General features: G+C 54.1%; 2 protein-coding genes across 4 annotated transcripts; both read left to right on the forward strand.

Annotated features, from left to right (window-relative positions):
• The first annotated feature begins 1,439 nt into the window (after nucleotides 1-1,439).
• Nucleotides 1,440-8,307, forward strand: TM6SF2 (transmembrane 6 superfamily member 2). 3 transcript variants are annotated; one of them, XM_019963779.2, is made up of 10 exons: nucleotides 1,440-1,621; nucleotides 3,357-3,460; nucleotides 3,862-3,959; nucleotides 4,029-4,132; nucleotides 4,517-4,599; nucleotides 5,256-5,380; nucleotides 5,563-5,664; nucleotides 5,991-6,083; nucleotides 6,753-6,872; nucleotides 7,808-8,307. In XM_019963779.2, the coding sequence occupies exons 1-10, from the start codon at nucleotides 1,527-1,529 to the stop codon at nucleotides 8,012-8,014; spliced, it is 1,131 nt and encodes a 376-aa protein (XP_019819338.2). In that variant the 5' UTR covers nucleotides 1,440-1,526; the 3' UTR covers nucleotides 8,015-8,307. The 3 variants fall into 3 exon arrangements, with proteins under 3 accessions (XP_019819338.2, XP_070648546.1, XP_019819339.2); XM_070792445.1 differs by lacking the exon at nucleotides 6,753-6,872; XM_019963780.2 differs by lacking the exon at nucleotides 5,991-6,083.
• A 3,170-nt stretch (nucleotides 8,308-11,477) lies between these two features.
• On the forward strand, nucleotides 11,478-18,162 carry HAPLN4 (hyaluronan and proteoglycan link protein 4). The gene is made up of 5 exons (XM_070792449.1): nucleotides 11,478-11,594; nucleotides 12,581-12,698; nucleotides 13,000-13,362; nucleotides 14,909-15,241; nucleotides 15,626-18,162. The coding sequence occupies exons 1-5, from the start codon at nucleotides 11,592-11,594 to the stop codon at nucleotides 16,015-16,017; spliced, it is 1,209 nt and encodes a 402-aa protein (XP_070648550.1). The 5' UTR covers nucleotides 11,478-11,591; the 3' UTR covers nucleotides 16,018-18,162.
• Nucleotides 18,163-19,971: the final 1,809 nt, after the last annotated feature.

The raw sequence follows: 19,971 nt of genomic DNA on the forward strand, positions 1-19,971 counted from the left end.
GGGTGAGCTGCCTGGAGGACAGGACGCTGCAGCCTGCTTTAAGAGGTGGGGAAATAGGAGAGGGTCCATCTTGCAGACAGGAGAGGGGGCATGTAGGGAAACCACTGGAGTTGAGAAAGGTCAAGAAAGGAGGCTGGAGATTCAGGTCAGCCCAGAGGAACCTGAACTTCGCATCAAGGGAAAGACTGACAGCCCCTGAGGAAGGAAGGTTTTGAGTCAGTTGCCAAAGATCATCGTGTCACCCAGGCTCAGAGAGGGGACCCAGCTGGCCCATGGAGATGGGGCCCTGGCTGGGCCAGGAGCAGGGAGTGGGGGATGTGTGGGTTAGAATTTTACCCCAGGGAATTCCCTGGTGGTCCAGTGGTTAAGATATGCACATTCACAGCTGGGCCCCAAGTTCAATCGCTGGTCAGGTAACTAAAGTCTCAAAGCCCTAATGGTGCAGCTCCACCCCCCCCCACCCCCCCAAAAAAAAGACTCTAGGTTTCCTTGGGACAAGAATCAAGTGGGCACTGCTTACCCTACTTCCTGCAGCCACAAGCACCACATGGGCAAGAATCCGAGGCTAGTTGGAGGGGTTGACTGACAGCTGCTTCCTAATTTTCCCTCCATCCTGCAACCCCTCCCTGGTCCAGCGACCAGGGAGGGGTTGCTTGCATTTGCCCCACGATGGAGCCCAGCCTCCTCCCGGCTGTCCAGAACTCTCCCAAGTCCACCCTACGTTGCTCTATGAACCTCCACCACCGCCCCAGCCCTAGTGTCTCCCTTCTGCTGCTCAGCCTAAAGCTTGAGGTATTCTTCCTGCCAGGAACAAACATCATCATCAAACTCCTCACCATCCTTAGCCGTCCCTTCGGACCCGGCTACATTAGCAGGTGTTCAGTATAGAGGAAGAAACAGTAGAGAATCACGGAGCCCTTCAAGGTGTCGCCAACCCTGGGCCCTGGCAATCTGCCTTGAGATACCCTCCCCCGCCCCCTACCCCAGGGGCCCAGTCAAAACGTCACACCTGGACACGTGTTTAAATTTGTTTGAGGCCATCGCATGAAAACTGAAATCCCAGGGCACTGAAGAGAACTCTGCACCCAGGCGGGTAAGGTTCTCTTGTCAGTGCGCAGAAACGCAGAATCCGTAACCACTGGATCCTAGTGAAGTTGCTGGCCGAGGACCTCCAGGACGCAGAAATGGAAGCATCCTTGAGGAATTGGGTTTTGTGTTTTTTTTTTTTTTTTTGAGGAATTGTGTTCTAATCAGCATTAATAGAAAGCGAAACCGGCTGGGCGGCAGGCATTGCCCTTGGGGACCGCCCCGAGTCCGGCGAGGCTATCAATGGAGGGGAGGGGCCACTGGGAGAGGGAGGGGCCTCGGAGGCTCCCCGGGAGCTCGTGGGGCAATCACAATGGTGGGGAGGGGTGGGGGGGACGACCTTTGCGCCAGGCGGGGCTGAGTCTGGCTGGGTCCCTGGCACCTTGGCGCCCAGAGGCACAGCCACGCAGGAACCGAGCCGGGGTCCCGGCGCCGCGGCTATGGACATCCCGCCGCTGGCGGGCAAGATCGCAGTTCTGTCGCTGGGCGCCCTACCGTTGTCCTTCGCGCTCAACTACGTCTCGCTGCTCTCGTAGTGCGTGCGGGAAGGGGCTGGGGAGGCGGCTTCTGGGGCGGCGGGGCCGGGTTGGGGTGTGAGGGTGCGAAGCGGGCGGGATGCGGTTGCGCGGGCTCCCCTGAGCCCAGCGGCCCCGCGCCGCTGGCCCGGGGGAGAAGGGGGCTGGGTCAGGAGAACCTCTCGCTTCCAACCGGAAATACCCTTCCAGCCGGCTGGAGCAGTGTGGTGTAGCTGGGGGCGCTCCTAGGACGTTTGGGGCCTGGGGGAGGGACTTTGAGAAACAGAGCCCCCAACAAGGCAGGGTTTTGGAAGGTTTCTGGAGTTTTCCCAGGGATGTGCCCAGCACAGACTCCAAAGTCGCCAAGGGTCAAAGTATTGTCCCAGATAAGGCCCCAGTGACCCGGCTCTTGCCACACACAAGTTGTGCGGCGCTACCCCTACCAGGCAGTTCCTCCTTCGCCTGTCTGACACTTTCTTCTCTTCAGGGGCTGGCTGGCCCACCCTGTACACAGCCTCAGTTTTCCCTACATGCCAAGGGAGGTAGGGACCTCCCCTGTCCCTACCACCTAACCCCAGGCCTCAACCCTGTGGATCCAGCCACTGAATACCAGCCATCCACCAATCCCTCATACCCCCAAAACCAACACAGGCCGAAACAACAGGGTAGAGGGAATCTTGACTACGGAGTTGGCTCCTTGGGTGCAAATTCCTGGTTCCACCCTCCTGGAACCCAAGTGAGCCAGGTTGCCCCCGGGAGCCTCGGTTTCTTCGTTGTGTAATGAGCATAATCCTAGACTCATTCCATAGTTACAGTCAAGGATTATGAACTATGTGCCAAGACGCTGTTGTGGTCTCAGCTAATTACTATAATTGTCATTGTTGGCTGGATGGGGCAAGAATGGGGATCCTAAGGGGTCGGGGGAAGGTAGGGATCTGGAGAGAGTGTAAGGGGAGAATATGTGACCTTGGATATGTCTCCCACAGTATCTGGGCCTTGATTTGCCAAGTGTCGGGGGCTGCCCAGAGACCTGGCTTCTATTATCTCTGCAGGTGGTTGACGTGCCTTATCAGGTTGATAGGAACAAATCAGGGCAGGGTGGGGTGGGGTTGATGGAAACATTTGGACTTTATCTGGGAGGAGTCAGGAGCTTCAGACAATGAGGTGTACAGAGCTAAGCTCTAGAGATCCTTTGGTGGTTGTGAGCACTGGAACTGACCACAGAGGGTCTTGGAATTGTTGAATGAATAAGCAAGCTGACACACATCAGCAGGTGACCGGATAAATCACATAGTCAGAAGGGGCTGACAGAGATTCCCTCTGTACCTGGAAGAGGAGCAATGTAGATGGGCCATGAAGGATGAATAGGACTTTGCCAAGTGGAAAGACTTTTGGAAGGAATTAGGGGGTGGGGCATGAGGATGAGATGGTTGGATGGCATCACTGACTCAATGGACATGAGTTTGAGCAAGCTCTGGGAGTTGGTGACGGACAGGGAAGCCTGGTGTGCTGCAGTCCATAGGGTCGCAAACAGTCAGACATGACTGAGCAACTGAACTGAACTGAGGCGGTGGGTCAGAAACAGCTAGAGCAAGAGCCTGGTGCTGGGAAATGGGAGTTTCAGGGAATGGCTTTCCTTGATGGACAGGAGCTTCAGCCTGGTCACCTGGAGCTTCCTGGTGTCTGCTCTGCCCCAGGGTGCAATAGGGTCTCAAACTGGGCCTGGCCTCCCTGACTTGGTTTTCCTCTCCACAGCCCCCTGGGGGTGGTGTTGATGAGCACCCTGATCCTGGGTCTGCTCTCCTTGGCAATATACAGCTTGTCCCGAAGTGACATCTATTATGACCCACTGTATGCTGGTGAGTTGGTGGGAGGGTCCTGGGGAAGAGAACTGTTTGGGCAAGGGCTTCCTGCATCAGACTGGCAGTCCTTGAAGGGCCTTCATCAGACTGGAGAACCTCAGAGAGACTGGAGACCCCCTGTTGACTGGGGAATCTCAGGGGGCCTCCGCCTTCTGACTTGGGGCTCCTGAGTGCCAGAACAGTGCCTTTCTCATCAACCTGTGGACACCTTTAAGTCAAGGACTGTGCCTGCCTATGAGGAAGGGTCGTGGGTCATGTGATTTGTGGGGTTGGGCCTGGCAGCAGCTTTGCACAGAGGCTTTGGGAAACTGAGTCCCCAGCAAGAGCTCTCAGGCCCCGCCCACACCTAATCTCTACCCCGCCCCCACACTGCCAATGCCCCGCCTGCTCTCCCGTAGTCTTCGCGGTCTTCGCCTTCACATCCGTGGTGGACCTCCTTATTGCTCTCCAGGAAGACGGCTACATGGCGGGTTTCATGGCGTTCTACACCAAGGAGGTATGTCGGGAGCGGTCTGGGATGCCCGCAGTCCTACTGCCTGTCTGAGCCCCACACCTGCCCCCGCAGGGTGAGCCATACCTGCGCACGGCACATGGAGTTTTCATCTGCTACTGGGATGGCATTGTTCACTACCTCCTCTACCTGGCCATGACTGGTGCCATCCGTAAAAGGTGCGCAAGGCGGGCCCTGGGAAGGAGGCGGAGTTCTTAGGTGGGAGGTCCCAGGCCAGGGTGAAGCCAGAAGTGTGTGTAGGGGAAATCAGGAAGTCCCCCTAGGGCTTAGACAGGGGTGGCTAGGAGAAGGAGTCAGGGAATGTCACAGGTGTCCCTGGTGGTCGAGTCTCTTCTGTTGTGTCACCCCGTACCTGGGCAGCCACTGCATCCTTGGACATAGGGTCTAACTGTTCATTCCCTCATTCAACTCCCTGTTGTCCCTTCTGTCTTGGGTGAAACTGAAGGGGTCCAGACCTGGAGAGCCCAGACTGCTCTCTGGACCCTGACCCTCTGAGACTGGGGGACAGGTATCTACTGGTTACTCCTCCATCTCCCACCCAGGAAGAGTTACCGGAACTTTGGACTCTACTGGCTGGGATCCTTTATCATGAGCATCCTAGTGTTCCTCCCAGGAAACATCCTTGGTAAGGACTTGGCTCTGCAGAATCCTGTCTCCCTGGGCTGGGTCACTGCCCGCCATCTGGAAGTCAGGCCCCATGGGGTCCTCCATACCTTTTCTGGTGTCTGCGGAGGGCAGCCCCCCACCCCCACCAACTGCATGCCTCTCCATTCACAGTCTAAGTCTGCAGACTTTCCCCACATCTCTCCCATTTTCCTCTTGGAGGAATGCAAGCACATTCCACTTCTTCCCCAGCTAGTGGTCCCTGATCCCAGGGACTTAGCCCAGAATGCTCTTGACATGAGAAGGGAGTCTTAAAGTGGATCCAGAGGGCAGACTGACAGCTTTGTAGGTAGGTAGGTCTTGGGAGACAGAGCAGAGAAGGCAGCCAGGGATGTGGGGATGGCTGTGAAAGAGGACTATCCAGGGTGTTTCCAGGGGGAACGAAAAACAGCTGAAGTGTAGGAGCCGTGTCCCGAAGGTAAATTGGGGAAGGCCAGGCTGAGGAGCATGGTCACCATCCTAGAAGCATTGGGGAGTCAGAGGTGTTAGGGCTGAGCTAGGATGGCATTTGTGACTCAACAGCTTCCAGCCAGGGGCTTTGACATGGCCCTGCCAAAGGGTCCAGCCAGGCCTGGGAGATCCCCGCTTCGTGACACCCTGTCTCTCCTACCATGGCAGGCAAATACAGCTCAGAGATCAGGCCTACATTTTTCCTCACCATTCCTTTCTTGCTGGTCCCATGCTGGGCTGGCTTGAGGGTCTTCAACCAGACCCAGGTGCCAACCTGCTGCACTCCCAACATGGTGAGTCCCTTGCCCCCAGGTCAGCCTTGTCCCAAATGCCTGAATGTTCCCCATTTGGGTTGCTTCTCGCCAAAGACATTATCTCCTTGGAAAGATCTCCTTGGTGATTAGGGAAGAAGGGATGAGCCTTCACTGAGTACCTGTTGGATACCAGACTTCTCATGCTATCTCTCATGGGGCAGGTGGAGGAGGACCAAAGAAAGGGCCTTCTGCGGCGCCCAGTTGACCTGGCCCTCATCATCTACCTCATCTTTGCTGCATTCTTCACCCTCTTTCGGGGCCTGGTGAGTCTGCACTGGCCAGCCTACTTGCCTCCAGTCCCCTCCCCAGCCCATCCCTCCCTTCTTTAACTTCTTTATCCAGTGCAGAAAAACGCCACTGCTCTCCCACCTAATCATCCAGGGAAGTTTACTGAGTCTAATCTGAGTGTTCCATCACAAAGTCCCATTCCCTGTAGCCTTCTCCCCAGCTCAAGTATCTGTGGATTCTCAGAGAAGAAAACCAAGGCTGGGCCAGGCCAGAGCAGGGGGTGTGGACCCCTCCCAGGAGGGTGGGGAAATATCCCTATGGGAGGGATGTTTGAGGCTGTTGGTTTGTCTGCGGGCCCTAGGTGGTACTTGACTGCCCCATGGATGCCTGCTTTGTCTACATCTATCAGTATGAACCATACCTGAGAGACCCCGTGACCTATCCAAAGGTGCAGGTGAGAGGGCAGGTGGGAGGAGAGGGCCACGGTCCTGCTGTGGTTAGGGATCCACTGGGCCCCTTTGATGAAGGTGCCGAAACAACACAAGTCAAAGTGGCTGAACCACAAATGGAATTTATTGTCCTACCAAAAAAGTACAGATGGGGTCTTCCGGTATGGCTGGATCCAGGAGCTCAAAGCTACTCTATCTGCAGGCTCTGCTTTCTTTGCATGTGCTCCACCCTCAGGTGGTGCCTTTGTGGTATGGCCGAGACAGCCTTGGGTATCTCCAGGCTTCCATTCTCTCTATTTAGCCACCTCAGAGGAGACTGAGCCCTTAATTTCTCAGTGCTTGAGTGTAAGTCTTAAGTAGGCTCTGATTGGCCAAGTTTAAGTCACATGCTCATAGCTGATTATTATGGCCAGGGGGGTGGGATGTTCTGATTGATCAGACCAGGGTCACATGCTACCTATAGAGGAAGATGTGGGGGGCTCAGTGTATGAGAGTGGTGTAGGGGGGAAACCCAAGGGAAAGAAAGGAGTCATTTCCACAAAGGTGGGATATACAGTGAACCCCAATCTTGATAGAGTCTGAGGCTGGCCAGATCCTCCCTGGGGCCACCACCTGAGGGGCATCAGGAGACCCAACTGAGCAGCTACTCATTCCATCAGTTGTGTGCCCCTCAGATGCTGGTGAATATGTTCTATGTGCTGCCTTTCTATGGCCTGGCCATCTATGCCCTCATCTTTCCTGGATGCTCCTGGCTGCCTGACTGGGCCTTGGTATTTGCTGGAGCCATTGGCCAGGTGAGGTGGGGTGGGGTGGGGTATGTTGGGCCGGTGCTTAGGAAAGTCTCTGCTTGCTCATCAATTGCCTTTGTGCTCACCTCGGGTGATGCCAGGCCCTTGACAGGCTCCCAGGATTTCCTAGTGTTGGAAAGAAAAATGGGCCAGACACATATACCCCATCCCATGAAGTCAGAACTGAACAGAGTGGGTACAGAGGCTGAGAGGGATTCCAGAGGGGCAGAGTTCTTAAAAGAGGGGGCATGGGCTTTGATGTATGGCTATGAATTCTTTAGGCAGGGAAAAGCATTTCAGGAATGGGAACAGCACAAAGAAATGCACAGAGGGGGTCAGTGGTTTAGACAGCCATAACGTGGATAAAGGCAGCAGCAAGATAAATTGAGAGCTAGATGCTAAGGGCTTTGAAATCTGGGCTTGGGAGCTTGTGCTGAGAACAATGGGGAGCCATAGAAGGTGTTTGAGCAGTGGAGGGTTCAGAGCTGGGGGCATGTTTCTGGGTTTCTGATGGGACGTGATAAAGGCTGGACCCTGGCCAGGGCAGTGGGATCAGGAGGACCTTGATTAGATGTATTATTATTTTATCTATTACAGGTAGAATTGAGAGGATTTGTGTCAAGGCTGCCTGGGGTGGGGAAGACCAAGAGGAGGGGCTAGACTCAGGTCAGAGAGATGGGGTGAAGGGTCCAGCAGACAGAACAAAGATGGTTCTGGTTAGGTAGCTGGGCAGAGGCTCACGGATAAATGGGTAAGAATAGACAGGACATGTGGGGCACAGGGATGTTTAGAGACAGAGGGATTGAAGAGGGGAGACAGGTAGGTCAGCAGGACCAGAGAGATAGGGATGAAGAACTTTGGGGTTCCCCATGGTGGGATGCTGGCGATGCTAGGACTTGTCCTCTGGTCTGTGACATCCATCCTCCCTTTCTGGCCGCCAGGCACAGTTCTCACACATGGGGGCCTCCATGCACCTGCGCACGCCCTTCACCTACCGTGTGCCTGAGGATGCCTGGGCCAGCTTCTTCGTGTGTAACCTGCTGTATGCGCTGGGCCCCCACTTGCTGGCCTTCCGCTGCCTGTGGCGCCCTGCCTTCTTCCTACGCCCACCTCCTGGGCCCCCAGCCCACCATGAGAAGCAGCACTGAGGGGGCCATGGGACCCCCCCAAGACTCAGTTTACATGCCCAGCCAGCCCTTTCCTCGGAAGGGTGGGTTGGGCTTTTTTAGAGACAGGAGGTATGTTTCTGGGTGCCTTCAGTTCTGGTTATGGTGATTTCAGGCCAGTGGGTGGGATGGGGTGCCCAAGGTCCAGGTGTTCCAGCAGAGAGGGCCACAGGCATGCTCAGCTGTCACCTCACCCAAACTCCACATAGGCACCTTCCCTATCCATTATCTCCCTCAATGGATCATTTTAGTAAAAGTCCTTTTGATGCATAAAACGTTGCTCTGAGTGTTTCATGGGGCAAGGGACCCTCTTCTCAGAACCCACCAGGGCCCACTCATCACTGCCAGCTTAACTCACAGGAGCTAAGGTGGTAGCCAAGAGAACTTGGCCTCTGGTTGGTGTGCACAGCCCCATCTTCCAGATGGGGAAAAACAAGGCTCCGAGAGGACCAGAGACCCGTCTGAGGTCACAGTCAGGAGAGAAGAGTCCAAACTCTGAGCTCCACCAAGAAATTATAATAACTAACAGCGTGACACACTTATTAATCACCTACCGTATACCAGGCCAATGGCCAACCTCACACGCTACATGCTGGATCTTACCTCATATTCCAGATGGGAAAACTGAGTCTGCAGGAGGTGAAGAGCCTGGTCCGAGGTCATGCCTCCTTAATGCAGCTGGCTTAGGCATAGAGTCCTGGCTCCTTCAACCACAGAGCCCTGTGTCTGCTGTCTGATTGGCTCATATTTGGGAGAAACTGAAGTTGGGGGGCAGCCAAGTAGTTGGGGGAAGGGCTCCTTGTCCTCTGGTTTTAACTTTTTTTAACATTTATTTTTATTTCTTTGACTGCCAGAGTTCTTAGTTGCGGCATGCAGGATCTTTAGTTACAGCATGCGAACTCTTGTTCTGGCATGTGGGATCTAGTTCCCTGACCAGGGATCAAATCCAGGCCTCCTGCATTGGGAACATACAATCTTAGCCACTGGACCACTAGGGAAGTCCCCTCTCCTGATTTGATTTTTGAACTTAAGTGAAGTTGCAGGTTCAGGGATAACTCCTGCCCAGACCACTGTGGGTTAGAGGATTGATCTCCCTACCCCTACCAATACTTACTAGGCATCTATAGTATGACTAGAGATCTCTTCATGACAATTAGAGATACCAAGGGAACACTTCATGCAAAGATGGGCACAATAAAGGACAGAAATGGTATGGACCTAACAGAAGCAGAAGATATTAAGAAGAGGTGGCAAGAATACACAGAAGAACTATACAAAAAGGATCTTCATGACCCAGATAACCAAGATGGTGTGATCACTCACCTAGAGCCAGATATCCTGGAATGCAAAGTCAAATGGGCTTTAGGAAGCATCACTACGAACAAAGCTAGTGGAGGTGATGGAATTCCAGTTGATCTATTTCAAATCCTGGAATATGATGCTGTGAAAGCGCTGCACTCAATATACCAGCAAATTTGGAAAATTCAGCAGTGACCACAGGATTGGAAAAGGTCAGTTTTCATTCCAATCCCAAAGAAAGGCAATGCCAAAGAATGTTCAGATTTCTGCACAATTGCACTCATCTCACATGCTAGCAAAATAATGCTCAAAATCCTCCAAGCCAGGCTTCAAGAGTATGTGAATGGTGAACTTCCAGATATTCAAGCTGGATTTAGAAAAGGCAGAGGAACCAGAGAGCAAATTGCCAACATCCGTTAGATAATCAAAAAAGCAAGAGAGTTCCAGAAAAACATTTACTTCTGCTTTATTGACTATGCCAAAGCCTTTGACTGTGTGGATCAAAACAAACTGTGGAAAATTCTTCAAGAGATGAGAATATCAGACCACCTTACCTGCCTCCTGAGAAATCTGTATGCAGGTCAAGAAGCAACAGTTAGAACTGGACATGGAACAACAGAATGTTTCCAAATCGGGAAAGAAGTACATCAAGGCTGTATATTGTCACTCTGCTTATTTAACTTATATGCAGAGTACATCATGTGAAATGCTGGGCTGGATGAAGCACAAGCTGGACTCAAGATTTCTGGGAGAAATATCAATAACCTCAGATATGCAGATGACACCGCCCTTATGGCAGAAAGCAAAGAGGAACTAAAGAGCCTCTTGATGAAAGTGAAAGAGGAGAGTGAAAAGTTGGCTTAAAACTCAACATTCAGAAAACTAAAATCATGGCATCCGGTCCCATCACTTCATGGCAAAGAAATGGGAAAACAATGGAAAGAGTGAGAGACTTTATTTTCTTGGGCTCCAAGATCACTGCAGATGGTGACTGCAGCTGTGAAGTTAAAAGACGCTTGCTCCTTGCAAGAAAAGCTATGACCAATCTAGACAGCATATTCAAAAGCAGAGACATTAGTTTGCCAACAAAGGTCCATCTAGTCAAAGCTATGGTTTTTCCAGTAGTCATGTATGGATGTGAGAGTTGAACTATAAGGAAAGCTGAGCACCAAAGAACTGATGCTTTTGAACTGTGGTGTTGGAGAAGACTCTTGAGTCCCTTGGACTGCAAGGAGATCAAACAAGTCAATCCTAAAGGAAATCAGTCCTGAATATTCATTGGAAGCTGAAGCTCTAATACTTTGGCCACCTGATACGAAGAGCTCATTGCAAAAGACCCTGATGCTGGGAAAGATAGAAGGCAGGAGGAGAAGGGGACAATAGAGGATGAGATGGTTGGATGGCATCACTGACTCGATGGACACAAGTTGAGTAAGCTCCAGGAGTTGCTGATGGACAGGGAAGCCTGGCGTGCTGCTGTCCATGGGGTCACAAAGAGTTGGACATGACCGAGTGACTGAACTGATAGTATGTCTAGCCACTAGATCGTCACCAAAGACCCAGAACTCCATTATCTTAGATGTGGAAACTGAGGCATTGAGTGAGGGGCGGAGTCAGATTTGAGCTGTTGCTGCAGGTCCCCTCTGCAGGGTGTGTGACTGTTGTGGGGTCCCCATCCCAGAGGGAGCATCTTTGGCTGCTGGAGCCCTGGACCCTTTGATGGCAACCCACTCCAGTATTCTTGCCTGGAGAATCCCATGGACAGAGGAGCCTGGTGGGCTGTAGTCCATGGGGTCACACAGAGTCGGATATGACTGGAGCGACTTAGCACACACACCGTGACAGGTGGGAAAATGGAGACCTGCAAGCCCTCTCCCAGGTTACTCAGCCCTTCTGCCCACATGAGGCATCATGAGTGCCACCCCACCTCCATTTAAAAGATAGTTGAACTGAGACCCAGAAAATTTCCTCTACTGGCCCAGGTCAGTCCCAGGCTGGGACCTGGCCTGGTAGCCACTGTTCAGGGCGCCCTTCCTCCATCTGTGCCCATCACCACCTCTCCCCAGAGCAGGTGCCACCATGTCCCCTTTAACACCCCCCCCCCCCCCGCCCGTCTGCCTGCCTCCTTCCCTCCCTGCTCCCCTTGCAGGCAGACGCCAGGATTGCGCTGTCTGCTGGGATCTGTCCAGTCTTTCCCGGGTGTGCAGGGGAACGCAGTCCCAGCGCTTGGGGGCCGTTGGGCGAGGGCCGCACCGGCAGGATGGTGAGTGAGATCATGGGTTCTGTAGGTCCTTCTCTGAGATTCTGTGTCTCTGTATCTACATCCTTCAGTGTTTCCCTCCTTAGCCCTTCTCCCCCTCCCGCCTCTCCCACCTCTCTCTCTCAGCTTCTTGTATCTCTTTCTCTCCCACTCTTCCCATCTCTGCCTGTCCTTTTCTTGTTCTTCTAGGGCTCTCCCTACTTTTCTCTTTCCTCCTCCCCCGCCACCCCGGTCCCTTTTCTCTCCCTCTCTCTCAGACTCTGTCTCTCCCTCTACACCCATGTCTCCCTCTTCTTTCTTTCCCTCTTGCTCTCTCTCTTTTCTCTCTCAGTCTGTCTCTCCTTCTCTCTCTCCGTCTTTCCTTATCTATTCTGTGTCTCCCTCTGGCACTCTCTTTTCTATCTCTCTCCCTTTGTAACTCTGCTTCTCCATCTTTCCCTCCTCTCGCCTCTCTTTCCTTCTGTCTCCATCTCTCCCTGCTTTTCTCTGTGTCTCAGTCTCTTTTCCTATTCTCGCCTTTTTTCTGTGTCTCTTGCTCTCTCCGCTTCTACCACCCCCTCGCCCCCCACCCCCACCTGCACGGGTTTGCTGCAGTCTCCTGGCGTACAGATAACCTTGCCGCTGCCGCTGCTCCAGCTCCTCTGCCCCTCCTCCCTCCTCCCCAATCTCTGGCCTGGGCCGGGGAGAGAGAGAGAGGGAAGGGGGCGGGGCTCAGGGTCTCCGGTTCGCGGGGGCAGGCGGGTTGGCCACGCAGAACTAAGGGAGAGTGAGTCCAGAGGCGTGAGCTTTGCGCAAAGGCAAGGGTCGTGAGGTCCCAAGAGAGTGGGGGTGAGGGGAGAGTCCGCTAGCCTTCTCCTTGGGACCCTGGCTGGTTGGGGACCTGGGCGTGTAAGAAGTCCTCGCTGCGAGAAAGGAAGGCCAGGGGGCAGGGGGCTAGTCTTCTGAAAGGGCAGAGTAAGGAGGCTGGACTGAGCGCTGGGTGCCCCCAGGTGTGTGCTCGGGCGGCCCTCGGTCCCGGCGCGCTTTGGGCAGCTGCGTGGGGAGTCCTGCTGCTCACCGCCGCGGCGGAGGCGCAGCGCGGCCGGAAGAAGGTCGTGCACGTGCTGGGTGAGTCAGGGCCGTAGAAGCGGATCTTGCCCCGCCGAGGCCGTGGGCAAATAGGATCGCCCGAGTGCGCGGAGCGGAAAAGAGGGAGGGTGCTGGGCGGTCCTGATGGCCACAGTCCCCACCCAGCTCCTCCCGCTCTGAGTCCCCGCCCCCTCCCTAATTTCCTCCTGGAGTCCCTTTACCTTTCTGATCTCCTGACTCTCACCCAACTTTTCTTCCTACACCCCCTTCCCTGGGCCCCGCTCCCCAGGTGCTCCTGCCCCGCCCCTAGGGCTTCTTAACCCTCTTTGGTCGTCCGCAGAGGGGGAGTCGGGCTCGGTGGTGGTGCAGACAGCGCCGGGACAGGTGGTCAGCCACCGGGGTGGCACCATCGTCTTGCCCTGCCGCTACCACTACGAGGCAGCCACCCATGGCCACGACGGCGTCCGCCTCAAGTGGACCAAGGTGGTGGACCCGCTGGCCTTTGCCGATGTCTTCGTGGCGCTGGGCCCTCAGCATCGAGCGTTTGGCAGCTACCGCGGGCGGGCTGAGCTGCAGGGCGATGGGCCCGGGGACGCCTCCCTGGTTCTCCGAAACGTCACGCTACAGGACTACGGGCGCTATGAATGCGAGGTCACTAACGAGCTGGAGGATGACACGGGCATGGTCAAGCTGGACCTGGAAGGTGACCAGACTGTGTGGGCAGGACGAGTCACGTTTCTAAGGGAGGAGAGAGGATATTGCAAGGACAGAAACCAAGTCAAGTTCGCCTGAAGGGATTTAGCAGCTCAGTGGGGTAGCTGCTAAATTTGGGGTGATTTTGCGCCTCAGGGATATCAGCAACGTCTAGAAGCAGGTTATGGTGGTATATAGCGGGGAGAGGCCAGGGATGCTGTGAAACATCCCACAAAACACAGGCAATTCGCCCAAGCAAAGAATAATCCAATCCAAAACGTCAATAGCGAAGAGGTTGGGAAACCCTGCGGTAGAATTCAGGCACAGGGAGATCCAGGCACTCCATTTCAGGAGTCCTTCCCTCACCTCTGCTTCCCTCGGTGGGCTTTCCTTGGACAAGTTTCCCGGGTGGAAACAAAAAGTAGTGCCAGGCTTCCACCCTCCCAGCTTGGCAATCGATTTCCTTTAAGTGTTACCTAGAGTCCCAGAGTTGTCCCTCATTGGCCCAGATTGTGTCATGTGCCTATCCACGAGCCAATCACTGTGCCTGGGAGATGGGTTGCTCTGATTGGCTGACCGTGGAGCTGCGAGGTGGCGTTTCTATTTGAAGAATTCCCTTCCATTTGGTTGCTTTCCTCACTCCACCTTGAAAGACTCTAGGAGAGATTTCTTAGCCCTCACTTGCTGAACTTCCCAACAAGAGTGAATAACAACAATAACAAAAGCAGCTCTCCTTTATTGGGTGTTTTCTATGTGCCAAGAGCTTGGTTGAAGAGCTCTCTGGAGTCTCTCATTTAATTTTCCCAAACCCCCTGAGTAAGACGCTATTACTAGCAGATGGGCAACTGGCTCAGAGAGGTTAGAGCCTTGACCAGGACACGTGCCATTGAGTGGCAGAGCCAAGACTCAAACTCCAGTCTCAGGCTTCAGCTCTTCTCTCTGGTTCCTGTTTGATCCTTCCTGCAACTGCTGCGAGATGCATCTGCACCCACAAAGTCCTCCCCCTAAACACAGACACACAGAAAGCTAGTGAACTGAGTTGACTGTGATTCTGATGAGGGAGGAGTTTACGAACAGAAGTTAGATGGGAAACCAATGGGAATTGTCCTGGGTAATCCTGGAGACCAAAGAGCTCTTTGTCTAGGATCAAATATTCATGGGGTCCTAGCGTGAGGGAGTCAGCTCGGTGGACTCAGAACTTGACCAGAAGGCAGGTCCCAATGCTGTAAGAATGTCAGAAGCACATAGAACTAAAGGAAGCAGGGATGTGGGAGCTGGGTTTTGAACGACGAATAGGAGTTCTACAAGTGGATAGATGGAAAGAACACAAAGGTCTCCAGGCGTGGAAAGGAGGTGGACACGATTAAGTGTGTCAAAGAGTCAAGTGAATCCCAAGTTTAAGGCAAAGGAAGTATGAGGGATATGAGCTGGGGAAAGGCTGGTCAGGTCTGACGCCAGAGTGAGGGATGGACTGAAAGGTGGCACCCCTGATGTCGGGTAGGTTGATGCGAGTTGGGGTGGGGGGGCTCCGAGTTGACCCTTGTGTACCCTCTCAGGTGTAGTCTTCCCTTACCACCCTCGTGGAGGCCGCTACAAGCTGACCTTCGCCGAGGCTCAACGCGCGTGCGCTGAGCAGGACGGCATCTTGGCGTCTGCTGAGCAGCTGCACGCAGCCTGGCGCGACGGTCTGGACTGGTGCAACGCGGGCTGGCTGCGCGACGGCTCGGTGCAGTACCCGGTGAGCCAGCCCCGGGAGCCCTGCGGCGGCCTGGGCGGAGCCGGGAGCGCCGGGGCTGGCGGCGGAGCCTCAGGAGGTGTGCGCAACTACGGCTACCGCCACAACGCAGAAGAACGTTACGATGCCTTCTGCTTCACATCCAACCTCCCGGGTGCGTAGGCCCCACCCCTGGGAGGAAGGTCCTGCCCACCGCTGGCCCGGGCCCCGCCCCACCCATGAGACCCCACCCCCACCCCCAGGCCTGTCTCAAGATTCTTTCCCACTGGGCCCAGTTTTCTCTCCTCGCCTTTCCTCTCCACACCTGTCCTCGGATGTCCGGACCCGGAGGTCCCTAGTATAGTCAAGGCGCGGCAATCAAACAAAGCCTGGCACCAGCACTTCTCTAGCCGAGGCCGTGGTCCCGGGCTGCAGGGGAGCGGGTGAAGTTTCTGAATCCTGAGGCTGTTTCCTGGGCGGCAGGCGAGAGGGAGTCCTGAAATCCGAGGAGGCGCAGCCCCAAGAGCAGCCCTAATCACTCCTACCCACCCCTCTGCAGGGCGCGTGTTCTTCCTGAAGCCACTGAGGCCGGTGCCTTTCTCCGGAGCGGCGCGCGCCTGCGCAGCGCGCGGCGCCGCCGTAGCCAAGGTGGGGCAGCTCTTCGCCGCGTGGAAGCTGCAGCTGCTGGACCGCTGCACCGCAGGCTGGCTGGCGGACGGGAGCGCACGCTACCCCATCGTGAATCCGCGCGCGCGCTGCGGCGGCCGCCGGCCGGGTGTACGCAGCCTCGGCTTTCCAGACGCCTCGCGCCGCCTCTTCGGCGTCTACTGCTACCGAGCGCCTGGCGCGCCGGACCCCGCCCCTGGCGGCTGGGGCTGGGGCTGGGCTGGAGGCGGCGGGTGGGCCGGAGGCTCGCGAGACCCCGCCGCGTGGACCCCACTGCGCGTCTAGGCCTGGGCCGTGGACCGCGGGGGCGCTTGGCGGCTGGCCGAGTGCCCTGTGGCGTGGACTGACCGCACACTGGAGACTGGCTATGCTCTTTGCGGTGCCCTGCAAGTTAACCAGACCTCCTGCGGTCCTTAACCCCTGGCCACACCCTCTGAGGTCCCCAGAGTCTGGCCAATTCTCGGAGCCAAGTCCCTTGGAGTGCCCTGGAGATCGACCAAGCCCTACCTTTTCTGAACGGTGAATTGGGTCTCCTCTCCCAACTTTCCCCAGGAGATGAGGCACACCCTCTGAGAATCCCTGGAGCCCAGCAGACTCTGAGGTCTCCTGAACACTGGACACGTCTCCGGTAATCTTCCGGAATTTACCCCATGGTCGCCTGGAGGCTGGACCCCCGGGATTATCTGGAGACTGGCCACACGTCCTATGCATCTGCCCGAAGACTGTAGACTGGTCCCTTAAGGCCACCTGGACACTGAGCCCTCCTACCCACCATCCGTAGAGAAACCAGAAACCTCTGAGTTCGTCAGTTGACCACACGGCCATGGTCACATGAACACTGTGGGCTCCTGTCCTATTCCCTAGGGTAACCTGGAGATTGGTTACTCCCATTCTCTCCCTTTCTCCCACGAGTCCCCCAAAGTTTCCAGAATAACAGGTCATGTCTCCAGGTCACTGTGGAGAACAATCCCTCCCCTTCAGTTTCAGGGGCTACCACCCTTGTCTTTCACTGTTAATACAGGTTGACACGCCCCAGCTGGCTCGCATGACGGGATGCCTGTGGCGCATCCCTCAGATTCTCTCTGAGGGAATAAGTCTGCCTTCACCTGATGGCCCCTTTCCTAGCTGTCACCTAAGAGACCATCTCCCGGGCCCAGGGACCCATAAAATCCATGTCATTTGCTATGGAGACAAATTGCCCCACTTCCCATTGTTACCAAGGCGACCAGCCCAGCTTCCACTGTCACCTAGAGTCACACAGCCCTTCCTTCACCAGTCACACCCATGGAGTTAGTGCCGCCCTCCTCCAGCTGTAACCATGGATACCACACGTTTCCCATCTTACCCGCCTTCACCCCAGGGACCTACAGCTTCACTCCCACTGTCCTCACCCTGACCAACAGCCAAGGAGACCACCCTCTCCTCTAACTGTCCTGAGAGTGACCCAACGTTCGGTTCTCCAGCTCTCACCATGGAAACAGGCTGCTCCTTTCTGCGGGCGCCCCAGCTCCCTGCTTCTCTCCAAGCTCCGCCCCCAAGCGGCTTGGACCCAGCAGCTGTTGCCATGGAGACTAAACTCCGGTATCTGAGATAACAGAACACCTGTCCCCTTAGGCTTTCTCTTGTAGGTAGGGCCCGTCCCTCCACATTGTCACCATAGAGGCTGTCAGCGTCATCTCCATGACAACTGACTTCCCAGTCCTCAGGAACTTCTTACCATGGGCCGAACTTGCTCCATAGGGCTTAACGGCTGCCCCTTCACCAGATGGGCCCAGCTCCAGGCGGACTTCCGGAGCTGCTGGATACCCTCCGTTTGCACGCTAACTACATCTCAGACAACAGCTGTGCACGAGATAACCTTGCAACACTCGGATGAGCAAATGAGACCCTGGTGCGCCCCAACCCTTTGTGCTATGCAAGCGCGAGGCTCCTCTTTTCCTCTCTGAGACCACATCCCCATTCTCCCTGAGGTCCTCTTTCCTTTTCTACCCTCCCTACCCCCACATTTCCCTTCTTAGAGATCCGAGAGAGGTGGAATTGTCTGTAGACCTCAAAATCCACTCTGAACTCCAGGTTCTAAGGGGCAGTTTGTATTAACAAGTCAGGACCCAGTCAAACTCCCCAGTGTTAATAGCTTGCTCAGGGAGACTGTCCATGAACGAGGCCCCCCCAGCTGTTGGAGACCCCAGTTTCGAAATCTTGCCTGGAGTAGCACTGGGGTCCTTCCTGGAGCCCTCTTATTGCCACATCCATCTCCAGGAGACTTGTGTGTGGGTTTGGGGACCAGGTGTGCCTGAGTTTGAATTCTGCCTCTGTGACCAAGTGATGAAACCCCTGATCTTGTTTCCTCCTCTGTACCAGGGCTGCTTTTAAGGTCCCAGTGAGTGCAAAGTGTTAACAGCAGAGGCTCAATAAATCTTTTCTTTTTTTTTTTTTTTTTTTTGATGAGTGAAAAAATGAGGCAGTTGGTGGGTAGTTACTTCAAAAATGCACATTGGTAGACAAAATGTTTTTCAGCTGGGGTAGCAGGGGGGCTTGGTGATGATTTGGTTGGGAAACGTCTCTCATTCCTCAGGACCATTCATTCCCTCTCTCCAATCTCTCTTTCCTCTCCCTTCCCCCATCATGTTCTTCTCTCCCTTGAGCCACCTCCCATGGGTCTAGCCCGTCTCAGCCCTGTCCTAATTGGGTCACTAACCAACCCAGCGGTTCCTCTCAGTCCCTTGGAAACAAAGTGTGTGAAACTGGATGTTGACTTCCTGCATCAGGAAGGCATAGAAGTTGCAGGTTTTCCATGGGCTGAGGTGAAGGTGGGGGTCAGGGGAGTGTGGGCTAAGAAGTAGTGAAAAGTTTCTGGGATACGAAGAAAGGAGAAGAGAGAAAAAAAAAGTGTAAATGTCTGATGTGGCTGGAGAAGTGGGATGGTTGACTAACTGCTGGTGCTTCGATATCAGATGGGACAGAACTCCTAGAAATTCCAACCACTCATCTGAAGTCAGGGTCCAGCCTCCTGGTTAGAGAGCCTTGGGCTCCAACTGAGCCTTAGCTTCCTTGAATAGGAGAAAGGTAATGGGTCATTTTTCTGGAGATGAGTGCGTGAGATTTCTTTCATCCCTCCTTTTCCTTGCTGACATCCTCTCTCTCTTCCTTGGGGTCTGACATCTTGGTTGTGCCCTGGGTAACTAAGTTTTCCTTCTCTCATTCTGTGAGTCAGAGGGGCTGACTCCACTGGGCAATGAATACTGTGACTCACATTCCTGGGCGACCCTAATCGGTCCAGGGGTGGACATGGACCCAGGCAGACCAATGAGATTCAAGCCCTGGGATTTTGATGGACCAATAGGATCTAAGGAGCCCTCTTTCTGCTGGGTGTCTGCACTGTTGACGTGGAAGCCTCAAGAGCCTACCTGGAGTAGAGCCCCTCTGGAAGCTAGATATTCAGAAAAGCATCTCTCTCCTGTCTTCCAGCAGCCAGTGCACTTCTCAGAGACATCTAAAATTTCCTACATGTCCTTCGGAAGAGGTTTTGTATTCATTCAAGGAAACACGCATGTGTCATTTCCCTCCTCACTTTTACACGAATGAAAGCATGCAATGTAGACTCTACTTGTTTACTTATGTGTTTGGCTGTGCTGAGTCTTAGTTGTAGCACGTGGGGTCTTTGATCTTCATCGTGGCTTGCAGGATCTTTAGTTGTGGCATGTGGGATCTAGTTCCCTGACCAGGGATAAAGCCTTGACTCCTTGCATTGGAAGTGCAGAGTCTTAGCCACTGGGCCACCAGAGAAATCCCAATATATACTTTTTATGTTGTAAAATTTCACACAGTATGAAACTCACCATTGTAAACATTTTAAAGACTTCAATTTAGTGGCATTTGGTACATCCACAGTGTTGTGAGACTATCATCTCTATCATTTTCATCACCCCAAAGAAAATCCCATGCCCTTTAAGCAATCTCTCCATTTCTCCTTGCCCCCTCTCCCTGCTCTGACAACTGTTAATCTGCTTCCCATCTCTATGGATCTGCCTATTCTTGATATTTTATATAAGTGGAATCCTACAGCATGTGTTCCTTTCGTGTCTGGCTCCTTTCCGTATGATATTTATGGTTGAATATTCATATATATACATATCACACTTTGTTTATTCTTTTATTGGTTAATGGACATTTGGGTATTTTCCATCTCTATTGTGGATAACACTGCTACGAACATTTGTGTGCCATACATACTTTTAA

The sequence above is a fragment of the Bos indicus genome, chromosome 7 (assembly GCF_029378745.1).
Source record: "Bos indicus isolate NIAB-ARS_2022 breed Sahiwal x Tharparkar chromosome 7, NIAB-ARS_B.indTharparkar_mat_pri_1.0, whole genome shotgun sequence".
NCBI classification, from domain to species: domain Eukaryota; kingdom Metazoa; phylum Chordata; class Mammalia; order Artiodactyla; family Bovidae; genus Bos; species Bos indicus.